The sequence below is a fragment of the Lupinus angustifolius genome, chromosome LG20 (assembly GCF_001865875.1).
Source record: "Lupinus angustifolius cultivar Tanjil chromosome LG20, LupAngTanjil_v1.0, whole genome shotgun sequence".
NCBI lineage: Eukaryota > Viridiplantae > Streptophyta > Magnoliopsida > Fabales > Fabaceae > Lupinus > Lupinus angustifolius.
In genome coordinates, this window is record NC_032028.1 from 16,915,452 (window position 1) to 16,928,193 (window position 12,742).

The window sequence follows — 12,742 nt, forward strand, 5'->3', positions numbered from 1 at the left end:
CGGAGAAATATTCCTTTTAATATATATTAGATATTTATCTATCCCAAAATAAAAAATATTGAAAATAGTATATTATGTCTTTGATTAGGAATTGCGAAAAGGAATAAAATTGAACTGAACTCCATTCAAGAGACAAAGTTTGCCACTCTTAACCTGAGAATTGTTTCATGGCAATAAATGTATTAATTGTAGTGATGAGAAAATATTAGTAGTAATTTATAATTAATGAGTAGAAGATGCATTACATTAAAAATATATATACTCTCATGTTTTCTTTGACTTTTCAATTTTTACCAAGATTTTGTGATATGGATTAGATTTGCTTATAGGGTTTTTTCTCTAAGAAATAAATGAATAAAATTATTGTCAAATCATACACATGTATCTATCTTTATCGATATATCATTATTATTAGTTTGGCAAGTTCCGCCATTCCATCAACATACCCTCATTAATTTAATAAATTTATTATTATAGAGTAATCCTAATGTATATAAAATTTAAATTGAAATATAATATTTTCAAAAGAAAATATTTAAATTTACTATTAGCAATAATGTATATTTTTTTGTTACATCATGTATATCATATGATCTTTAGGCTGCAAAACCTTTACAAATTAATTAGTGCAAATGACCTACAAGCTTCATATATTGCAAGAACATGATAATTGAAATATATATTATCTAATTAGCTCGTGTAATATATGGATTAGCATTTTTTTTACTGTTGATACTCTCAAAATAGTCAAAGGAAAAGATATTTTCAAGTATGACCTAGCATCAAGTTTGAGATACTTCAATTTTAAATCAAAAATATTATTAAATAAAAAAGTAAATATATCATTATTTTGAGAATAGTTTTATTTTTTTGTTTGCTTTGAGAAACGAAAAAGCATTAAAAAATATCCATCTAATAATTAGAAGAATTTGTTTGGAGAATCATGTACAGGAATTTAGAATCATTCATAAAGAATATTTTTCTTGGAAAAGTAAAATGCTTGCCTATCAAAAATATAAAATAAAAAAGAAACTATTGCAACCCTAAATTTTTGCTTAAAAGTTATATTAAAAAAAATCAATTTCATATCCTTAAACTTGAAAAAATATATTAATAAAATATAGACAAATAAAAACGAACATAATCTATAGTTAATTTTTAGTAAATTTTTTTATCTGATTTATACTATAAATAAGAGATTAAGGAATTGTTTCAGTCATGTTCTTTCCATGGCATTCACAATGAGCAAAAGTACTGTAGTGGTTTTAGCAATTTTCATATTAACAGTAGCAACGTGTATTGAGGTTGATTATTCTGTTAATACAACAAATGAAGCTTTTGCTCCAATGGTGGCTTCTCCAAAGAAGATCAATGATCGTCCATTTCATATACTTAAATCAGGGTTGATTGTGTCTGCTATTATTGCCGGTAGTATCATTCTATTATCCCTCGTGGGAGGTGTAGTTTGTTATCATACACGTTGTTTGTGTTTTAAAAATATATCTGATTCTAACTCTACTTCTAGTGCATAGGATTCTAATTCCAATTCTCATTCTAGATCAATTATATACTTTCTAATTGTAAAGTTCTTTAAATAATTAATATATAATGTTTTATTTCTCTTATTTCCATACTATAGTCTTACTTGGAGAAGAATAATGTAATATCTTATTAATTATTACCACAATTTAATCCATAAACTTATTTGTATGTAAAAATGTCTTTGGAGAGTCTACACTTACATGAGACCATATGATGCGACGTTAATCTACCATTTATGGAACAAGAGAAAACTCTAAAAACATTAAAAAAAAAGTGGTGTGCAAAAAAAATTAAAAGATTAAATATTACATTAAAATTTGAACTTTTGTCTAATGAATTGAGATTCATATAAGCTCATAATAATTTGGGAAAATTGATTAAAGACCCTCTCTTTCCCCTTCTCACCATACTCCTTGTGGTGATAAGTTTTACAAGATTGAAGAATAAATTCTAGAGCAAGGATTGCCTTTACAAGGTATAACAATTCTATAATTTGTAATCCTCTTGCTCTCAATACACTAAGTATACAATGCTCTTAGAAGTGTTTAAGTTTGAAAAACTTTAGAACTTGCACTTAAAACAATTTTAGAAAAAAGTCTTAAAGTTTAGAACAAAAGTTGCATGAAAAGTTCAGAGAATTGTATATGAAAGTCGTGTGTAAAATTCGTTTATTACAAGTATGTTAAGTCTTTTTGAAATTGGTGTTTCAATGCCTTCAAATAGGCTTACAATAAGCCAATATACTCTTCTATGAAGTTGAGACACAATTGGAATAAAACTCATTGAGTTTGGATGAAAGTTGTTCAGTTTGGATTTAAAAATATAGTTATAAAAGCTCTGTGTAATCCGTTACATCATAGCGTAATCGATTTCCTAAACTTTACCGTAACCGATACCACTGCGTTAAAGTTGATGGGTAAATTTTTACTCAATTAGGTAACCTGGTACACGGTCTCGATAACCTGTTACTCACTGTTACACAGTTCAAGTAACCTCTTACCTAAGTCTAGTAACCTATTACTTAGCTTATTGAAAATTGTTTACATTGTCTAAGAGTTTTCCAATTTTATTTCAAAATAGTTTTATCTTCCATTTGAGCATTGTTTACTAAACATGCTAGAGTGTAAAGGATAAAAGTACCTATTGAAGACTTAGACTCTATTTACCTTAAAGTTTGATCTTCTTTGTCTTCAACATCTTCTTCCTTTTTCCTTATTTTTGTGATCTTGGTGTCTTCATTAAAACCGTGTCAAGGTTAGGAATAAGATCCTCTTTACAATTTCTCCCTTTTGATGATAACAGACCAACACATTTTGAAATTGTAATTTTTCTGATATCAGTATACTTCATAGATTTTGACATGATTAACTTGTATGCTCCTCTTATCTTGAATGCTCCCCCTTTGCGTTTAAGTTTGTGCCTGAAATGGTTTTGACATAAAAACATAAACTCCAATCCCCCCCCCCCCTTTTGACTAGATCAAAAAGAAGGAAAATCTAAGTTTCCAGCAATATATATATATAGAGAGATATAACAAAAGGATAGAAAGATAAGTTTTGACTTATTTGAAAGTCATTGTCATAATTCAGTATAAGCAGTGTAAACTTTAATAATTGCAAATGCTATAAGATGATGAAATAAATTGAAATTCTATAGCATTAATAAGCAGAAAAGTGTAATTAGTTCATACATGGAAAAAAGTTAAAGTTAAGCAAATTACAAAACAAAACAAATAACATCCAATAAGTTTGATAGCACCAACATAAAAGACAGACAAACTAAGCAAATCCTAGACACACTACTCTACGATTTTGGCTCACCATGCTCAACATCCAAATCCATATAATCCAATTGACTCGACAATCGACGAAGTTCCACTTGGACAAGTTCATTCACAACATCAAGAGCATTCATCCATGATCATTTGATTGGAAGGAATAGAACCATATGACGATGACTCAATATGGAATGAAGAGTGTTGTTGTGTAGGAGGGTCAGCAAAGGGATTTTCAGAATGAACAGACTGTTGATCAATGCGATGCATGTAAATCATTCCGGTGATATCTTGAAATAATCCCATTTTGTGTATTACATCCACATCAATCTTATTATCCCGAGCATTGAATACGATCTTAGACTCCCCAACAAGAGGTACACTAAAATGCACCATGTACGATCTTGAGTATGGCAGTTTTTCGAATTGGTGGGGGGGGGGGGGGTACCACGGTTGAAGAGGTTTTAAATGAGGAATATGAAGTTTGAAAAATGGAAATTTTCTTTAAATACTATGTAGTGTAAGTAATCAGTTATAATGGTTTAAATTGTCTAGTTTTCAGAACTTTAAAGCAGTATAATTGGTTATTCTCTAGAGTAATTGATTATAATTCCTCTTTGTTTCAAAATTAATCAGTTACTCGGGATGGTAATCGATTATAGTCTTCAACTTTGAGATATTCAGGCTATCTGATGCTTGGTAATAGGTTATTCATGTGCAACAATCAATTACATACCCAAAAAATGTAAAATATAAGCAATTTTAAACAAGTACAATCATAAGTAAGCATGAGATAAACACACTGAAGCAAATATAGAAACATATAAACATGTTTCGGAAAAGTAAGCTTCATCAAGTTTGCCTAATTTTGGTCTAATTTTATAAAAAAGTTAATTTAGCCAAAGGTTTAGTGAAGATATCTGCTAATTGGTCATGTTTATCAACAAACTCTAAGAGTACATCTTTCTTTTGGACATGGTCCCTAAGGAAGTGATGCCTTATATCAATATGTTTGGTTTGGAAATACATCGCCAGATTCTTTGTGAGATTTATATCAGTAGTATTATCACATTTTAGGGAATGCATCCTAAGTCTAATCCACAATCTCGCAATTGTTGTTTAAGCCACAATATTTGGGCACGACAACTTCTTGATGCTATGTATTATGCCTCAACATTACTTAGAGCAACACAGACTCACTTCTTACAAGAGCATGAGACTAGAACATTTCCTATAATATGACAAGTACCACTTGTACTTTTTCTTTCAGTTTTGCATCCAACTAAATCTGAATCCGAGTATCCACCAAATCACATAGACTTCCTTTTGGATACCATAATCTCACGTCAGGTTTGCCTTTAAGATATTTCGTTATTCTTTTAACGACATTAAGATGTGACTATTTGGATTTTGAATGATAACATGCACAAAGACAGACACTAAACATTATATGCTCATATTGCTTGTTACATATGGACGATCAGTATATGTTGTCTCTTGAAATGAGAATGGTAGGATTTTTATGCATTGAAGTAAGTTGTCACGAGTCTTTAAATATTGAGAAGTTTGTGTTGTGAGTTATAACTTTTTATTTCTTATTAAGAGTACCTTTGGTAACCTTTTCCTAACAAATTCTACTTGTGTTTGAGGCTGGTTAGTATACAATTATTTTTCCATATAAATATGTGGTGACCTTGTCAATTTTCATATTTTACAAGTTGTTGGTTAGCATATTATGCATATATTCCGTATATTTGTCAAATATGTGTTAATTTTTTACTCATGTGTAAAAGATATTTTTCATATTGTCACATGGAGAGAGTGATGGATGTAGATAATGCCAAAGAGGTCATTAATGATGACCCAATGGAATTGATAAACGAGGTGGACTTGGACATAGACGAAATATTTGATATTCAAATGGCACAAATGCAATGATTAATTATACTTGCCAAGAGTTGGAAATGAGGCAATATATAGGTGCTATTATCCTATTATGCAATGAACAATGCATTGCATTTTCTTGAAGTTTTATCCATATGTCGACATAGTCGAGTCAGTGATTCTACACAAAGAGATCATTAGCGTCGTGAGCTAATGAGTTCTCTAGTACATAGACGATGGTGTCGAGATGTTATACGCATGGACTCTCAAGCCTTTTTGCGCTTATGTCAAAAACTAAGAGGTACTAGTATAGTAAAGGATACCATACAGTCTACATTAGAGGAGGAAGTGGCAAAATTCTTACAAATTGTAGGACAAAATGTTAAAAACAGTGGCATTTTCTCTACCATCGCTTTGGAGAGACTGCTAGTCGCCAATTTTATAATGTGTTGCATGCTATCATTTCATTAGAGGGAGAGTTTTTGGTCCAACCATCGGGTAGAGATGTCCCTGCACAAATACTCAACAAAAGCATATTCTATCCATTTTTCAAGGTGTTGTTGTATATTATTGAGTTGTGATTATTTAAATCATATACATTCTTTGTATAACTAACTTGCTAAAATTTTGTATGAATCTAGGAATGTATTGGAGCTATAGATGGTACACATATTCGGGTGAAGGCACAAAGGGCAAAAGCCCCTTGTTTTCGTGGGAGGAAAGAGTTTCCCACACAAAACGTATTTGCCGCATGTGATTTTGACATGAAATTCACTTATGTTTGGGAAAGGATAACTTTTGACTCTAGAATATTAAAAGATGCTTTAAGTAGGGAAGATCCCTTAAATTTTTTTGAAAGGTTAGTGGAAGGTTAATGTATTTTTTTCTAGAAAGTGATATGCACTTTAATTGTGTTAGTTAATATGTTGAGTTATAATCTGTATATAAGTTTGTAGGAAAATTTTATATTGGGGATGCGAGATTTATGCTAAAACATACATTATTGACACCATATAGAGGTGTGCATTTTCATTTGAAGGAGTATTCTGCTCGTGGCCCACAAAATTCTAGAGATCTATTCAACCATCAACATTCTTCCCTAAAAAATGTCATAGAGATAACTTTTGGTGTTTCAAAAAAAGATTTCCCATTATATCTAGTGGCAGTGAACCACATTATTCATTTGAAATAATAAAGGACATAGTACTTGCTTGTTGCATACTACATAACTTTTTAAGGGGGTAGATGATGATAGATCCTTAATTGCGGAAGTCCATCATGAATTGCTTGAACAAGACATAGATGGATCTCAAACATAACAACATGATGAAGACTACAGAGAATGAGAACTTTTAAGGGACAATATTGCAAATGAAATGTGAAATGCTTATCAAGTTTAATGTTGTTGTGTCATGCTTCTAATGTTTATATTCATGTAACTTGCAGTCTTTTCAAAATATAGACTATATTATTGATTTATGTTGATTTCCATTTAGATATTTTGTATGTTAAGATGCCATGTAATTCGTTTGATTTTAGTAATGATATGGCATGATATTTTTATTTTCATTTTGTTGGACTCCCATTATACTTTCTTCTATTTTCTTACAACATATGCTTGTGTAGGTTGAAAGATGCCAAAGGGGAAAGCTCAAACTACAGGTCCTAATCAGAGTGTTGATGTCTTGAGGTGGACTGATGAGATGGACCAAGTGTTTATGAATGCATTCACTGAGGAGCTAACAAAGGGAAATATGCATGATGGGTCATGGACATCTGAAGCATATTCCAATGTGATCAATGTTTTACAGCATGCTATTGCACCAAATATGATGAAACAACACATAAAAAACCGAATGAGAACATTGAAAGAACACTTTGCTGAATCATATGATCTATTCAACAATCTAAGTGGATTTGTATGGAATTTGATGACTAAGAGGTTTGAGGTTGAGGATGATGTATGGGAAGATTTTATAAAGGTAGAATCATGTTTCTTATTCTTGAAATTTTGGGGTCCATCATATTGTTTATTACTAAGTGCAATATAGTAACTAATAACTACCCATCTTTTATGATAGGATAAACCCCAAGCTATTAAGTGGAGAACTATGCAAATAAAGCACTATGACACATTAAAGGAGCTTTTTGGGGTTGATCGAGCGACAGGAAAACGAGCTACAACTACTAGGCAAAGAGCCCCACAAATGCAGCATGATAACATTAACTTGAATGATGCTCAAGATGACATTTCTTTGTCTGAACAAGTTGTTGATGAGCTTGATGAAGGGAATTTTTCACCCTTGAATTTGGAATCCCTTAGTCCAACTCATGCACAATCACATCATACTACTGGGACATCAGGCTCCCAAGGAATAAAGCGTAAGGCGCAAATGATTGAGTTAGTGGAGGGTTGATTGGAGAAAATGTCAAGTGGACTTGGACTAGTAGCTGATGCTTTGAATAAAGGTTATTGTATTTATGATAAATTGCATGATGTAGCTGACCGTCAAGTGGTGATAGTTGACCGTCATGTGGTCATAGCTGAACGCCAAGTAACAACTATTGAGAAATGAAATGAAATTTTTCAGAAATAGTTGAACATCATCCAACATACTAGGTTGTGTGTCTATAGTGAAGCAGCAGTGTGGGATTTACTGACTGAATTAGATGTGATTGATCCCTATCGCATGCACTGCTATGAATATCTATGCATTAATGAGCAAAAGAAGCGCCAACTTTTTTGGTGTTCCACCCCACATACACATGCAAGCTCTGATTCAGATGATGAATGAGAGTGGATACCACTAACATATTTGATATCATGTATTTTTGGAATATGATAAAACTGGGAAGTAAACCTATCTATATGATAATATTTTGTAATGTAATCAGTAAGATCAAGTGAAAGGACTTTAGAATATGATCCTTACTCTTGTGGCTTTTGCTTCGATTCCTTTGCTTGCCTGTACTCTTGGATGTGATATTAAGGAGGTGGAAAACTAACAAGAAATGAGGTAATCTATGTATATCAATGTGGCTTTTGCTTGGATTTTTTTATTTGCCTCTACTCTTAAAATTGTATTTGTTAGAGATGCTTATGCCTATAATTCTATGCTCATACCAACTTTTTAGACTCAATTAACTCTTATGCTTCTTATTCAGGTTTGGTACTATTAAAATACATGCATATGCAATCACACATAACAAGTATAAAGGAGACACAATTTGCTTAATGCATTACAATTTCAGGAGGGATCAATTTTCCTTAGTGCATTACAAGTACAGGAGATGGCAACTACTCAAAACTTAGCAATATATACTTTGAAATATGTTATTTTTGGTTTATATACTGCTATGACATAACCAAAATATATAGCCTAGTGAAACTTTCCCACTTTCATATTGTCATATGTATTATTTTGTTGTGATATACTCATATGACATAATGCATAATATTAGAACCTTGCAACAATGAATTAGTGGTTGGAGTGCATTTTGGACCCCCTTATAAAGACATTACAAGTATTATATTATATACTACACATTCTATTTAAACTTGTAAAATGACTTTGCTTGATATCATGAGAAGACTAGCATAAAAATTGTTAGTGGAGCAAAAATAATTTAACTATATATATATTAAATAATTTTTAAATACCATTAAAGAAATTTGAAAAATTATTAATTAAATCTAAAATAATTTTTTATTATAATTGATACACTGGGTTTTAGAATTTTTAAAACTTGTAATTAAAATTATAATAATATTTCTCAATTCTTTATTACTAAAAGGTATTTTTGTCTTTTAAAATATAACATTATTTCTCTATTCTCTTCTCTTTCTCTTTAATTTTTCTCATACCAAACAATATGAAAATCCACTCTCTTTCTCACCTTTCTCTTTCTCTTTATTTTCTCTCTCACATGTTTCTTTCTTCTCACTTTCTCTCATAAACCAGACAAAGCATTAGACTCTATTTGCTTTGAAACTTGATCTTCTTTGTCTTCAACATCTTCCTTTTTCTTTCTTTTTGTGATATTTGTGTCTTCATCAAAATCATGTCAATGTCATGAAAAGATCTTCACATTTTTAATTTGTTAATTTAAAATTATATTTATGCAAAGACCAATTTCATCAATAATTAACATTTAGTGAGTAATTAAAGAAAAAAATTAATTTATAGTAACTTCTTGCAAAATAATTTGGAGTATTTGTATACAATTTTTTCCCTAATAATTATATCTGATTACAACATGATTGCTCATGCAAAAAGTAGATGGTTTTAAAATTCAATAAGTAGTTACTCAATATTTAATATTTTTATGATAAATAGTTTATTTTGTAATTTTAACTTTGAAATATAAACCCTCTATTTACGATATTTTTGACAAATATTTTTTTAGTATAATATTTCATGAAATTTGTGTTTTATGGTTTTAAAGGATTAAAATCCCAGAGAAAAGAATTATGAATCTACATTAAAAGGTAGACGAAAAAATCAACCAGCTTAAAAGAAATAAAAAGTATTAGGTTGACAATAAATTAATTCAAAGTGACATATATAACTCAAAAAGAAAATTAAAAATATCACAATAAAACTTATTACCTAATAACGTAGACGAATAGTAAATAAAATTTATTAGAATACATTTTAAAAAAAACTTTTCTAATATATTTCCATGGACATATATTTAGCCAGCCCAAAACAATGTAAATTTGAGCCATGCTAACACCTCAATCTTATATTCTTCTATGCAATTAGCCTATAAATTATTGGAGCACATCTACTATCCATCAAATTATACCATCAATTTATAATTAGTTGAAAATATATTTTTAAGTTAAAAATTATTAATTAATTATTTATATGGCAATAGATATATAGCCATAAATTATCTTATCTAAATCAACTATGGATAAGGCAAAATATTACCACATGACGTGTGAATGAAAATAGAGAAGTCACAATCAGTACAAATGATGGGTGTTGTCGTTTTCCCCACGAAGCTAGACTGAGAGAAAGGACAGTTTGAGTTTCAGATTGAGATTCAGATTCCACCACACACACACAAAAGAACCTCTCTGTACCCTCAGTTATCCACACAATGTAGATCAATAGATATAGTAATTCGTGGCTATTAAGAAACACAGTACAATCCCACTTTAGAAAAAAGCCACTATCTTGACAAAGACAAACTCAACACCAACCTCTCCATCAGTTTCAGATAGACGTGGATCAACACCCACATAACCTTTCTATACCCACAACCCCCATTTTTTTAATTTTCAATTAAACTCTCAAAGTAATATATTTGTCTTCACTCTAATCATTTTTATTTCTTTTTTTATATCAAGCATGTCCTTCCATCAATGTTCAACTATTTATTTATTTATTATATTGCATTTTGGGTGAATACTTCTAATTTGATTTTTTAAGAAACTCACCCACGTAATCATTTTCAGGACCTAATTAATTGACAGAAGTATTAATTCTTTAGATTTGATGTGTCTGTTACGAGGAACTATAATATGGTCCCAAATACATTACATTCCTTGCTATATGTATAAATTTAATTGAACATCAATATCTCCCCCTATGTCAAATTCCTCAAACACAAATTCCAGGACTCCTTTACTAACTTAATTGAAGGTTGATAAAAATGAATTTTGGTGTAATTTTATGTTTTACTACTAATTCGGATGCACTAACATTTAGAAATGACCAAAAATTAGAAATGTAAATGCAATTTTCAATAATATTAACCGAAATTAAGTTCATTTGAGTGGGTCCACAACTAAAACAGGATCCATGTGTTTCACCCTTATCAATTTGGCTTATGGCTCTGTAGGGGAACTGCACTGTACGGATGTACTTGAAGCATTAGTATAAAGTCACTACAAATGTAAAACTGCATAATCAAATTAGTTTTTGCACAATGATCTTAAATGGAATCTCAATCTAAGATAAACCGAGTGTAATATTATATCATTAGTTCTTCATCTATCATTTAATTTGTTTAAAAGTAAGTGAATTTAATATGAATGATAAATAATACGTTGATACTTAAATTATTAGTGAATCATATTTTCATTTTTTTGGTATTACTAAAACTATACTTTTACTCTATGAGGTGTGTGATCGTCTTTTCTAACATATATCGCTCACAAGAATCAAATCATTAACATTTTGGTCTCTCTGGTGATCTAATGAGGTTTTACATACATCACTAGACCAATATCTTATTACTTTTGGGTGACACTTTTAAACTATAGTACTGTAGTCCAAATCATATATACCTAAACCCTAAGACAATTGGGGACAACATTAATAACTGTAATTAGCCACAAAATGTTTATGTGGCGAGGAGGGGACCTTCGTTATAAAGAGATGCAATCCTAATTAATTAGTGGAATTAGTTGTGCTCACATGTGACTGTGTGCTTGTTTACAATTAATGATGTTATTTGAAAAACTTAAATTCAACAGTTTATCTTATAATAAGTTAAATTATCCATCTCTTGCTTTTTTATACACATCTCAAAAAAACATTATATACAACTATTAACATTTATTAGAAAAAAAAGATTTAACATTTATTAGAAAAAAAGATTTAACATTTATTAATTATGTAATGACACTATTGATTAAGATTCTAAGCAAAGTGGACACTCCAAAGTTGAAATATATAGTTTTGTAGCCGTTAATCCCAAGTTTTATTTAGATATAAATGGAGAAAGGAAACATCAACATTTCTAAGTATAGGACCACTTAATGGCTTCTTCAGTGTGTTGTTGGACTATAATCCCTACAAATTAAAGATACTTAAGATTACGCCATCTCTAGAGTGTCGACACATGGAAAGTAAAGTACGTCTCTTAAAGAATTTTAAGGCTAATGCTTGGTAAAATCAGTAACAAAGGTATTTTCGTGAAAGTTTGTAAACTTTATTTAATCATGCACTAATACATATATATTATGACTTTTTAATAAGAAAATAAAATATATCGCGAGATAAATTATCTACCACATCCATTAAATTCATGACATGGGTCATATTTGATCATTTTCTATAAAAATATTTCTAAAACTAAAAAATAGAATATATGTCATGATTTTAGTAGTTAAGAGATAATTTATCTTCTGATATAAGAAAATATTTTATTATCTTTTATTAAAGATATTTAAGATTTCAGTAAACCCAAATTTTACATTAGAAATCATAATTTTAAGTTTTTTTAACAATATTAAATTCATTGAATTAATACATGATTACATGGATTTGGTCCATTGAGAAAGGAGGTTCTACAATGAGGAATACTTGTCAGATACTATAATATTAGGAAGGAAATAATCATAATACTATCTTTAAAAATTATGGTTAAATTTCATGTCGATGAAAATGACATGCCTAACATGAAAGAGCGTCATGAACGATATATTTATAAAATTAATAAATATGTACTTTGAATCTTAACATTCCAACAACATGAGCTATATGTGGTTATCTTGACGAATTAGTCAATTATATTTTTTTTCTC

General features: G+C 29.9%; 1 protein-coding gene across 1 annotated transcript; it reads left to right on the plus strand.

The window, feature by feature from the left end:
* LOC109335708 (uncharacterized protein At2g29880-like) lies at positions 6,821-7,903 on the plus strand. The gene is made up of 2 exons (XM_019571859.1): positions 6,821-7,182; positions 7,282-7,903. The coding sequence occupies exons 1-2, from the start codon at positions 6,835-6,837 to the stop codon at positions 7,615-7,617; spliced, it is 684 nt and encodes a 227-aa protein (XP_019427404.1). The 5' UTR covers positions 6,821-6,834; the 3' UTR covers positions 7,618-7,903.

What these genes read in the sequence shown, in the direction of transcription:
- LOC109335708 (XM_019571859.1), top strand. Translation starts at nt 6,835, where the DNA reads ATGCCAAAGGGGAAAGCTCAAACTACAGGTCCTAATCAGAGTGTTGAT. An exon ending in TATGGGAAGATTTTATAAAG is followed by an intron (nt 7,183 to 7,281) that starts GTAGAATCATGT and finishes CTTTTATGATAG; the next exon opens with GATAAACCCCAAGCTATTAA.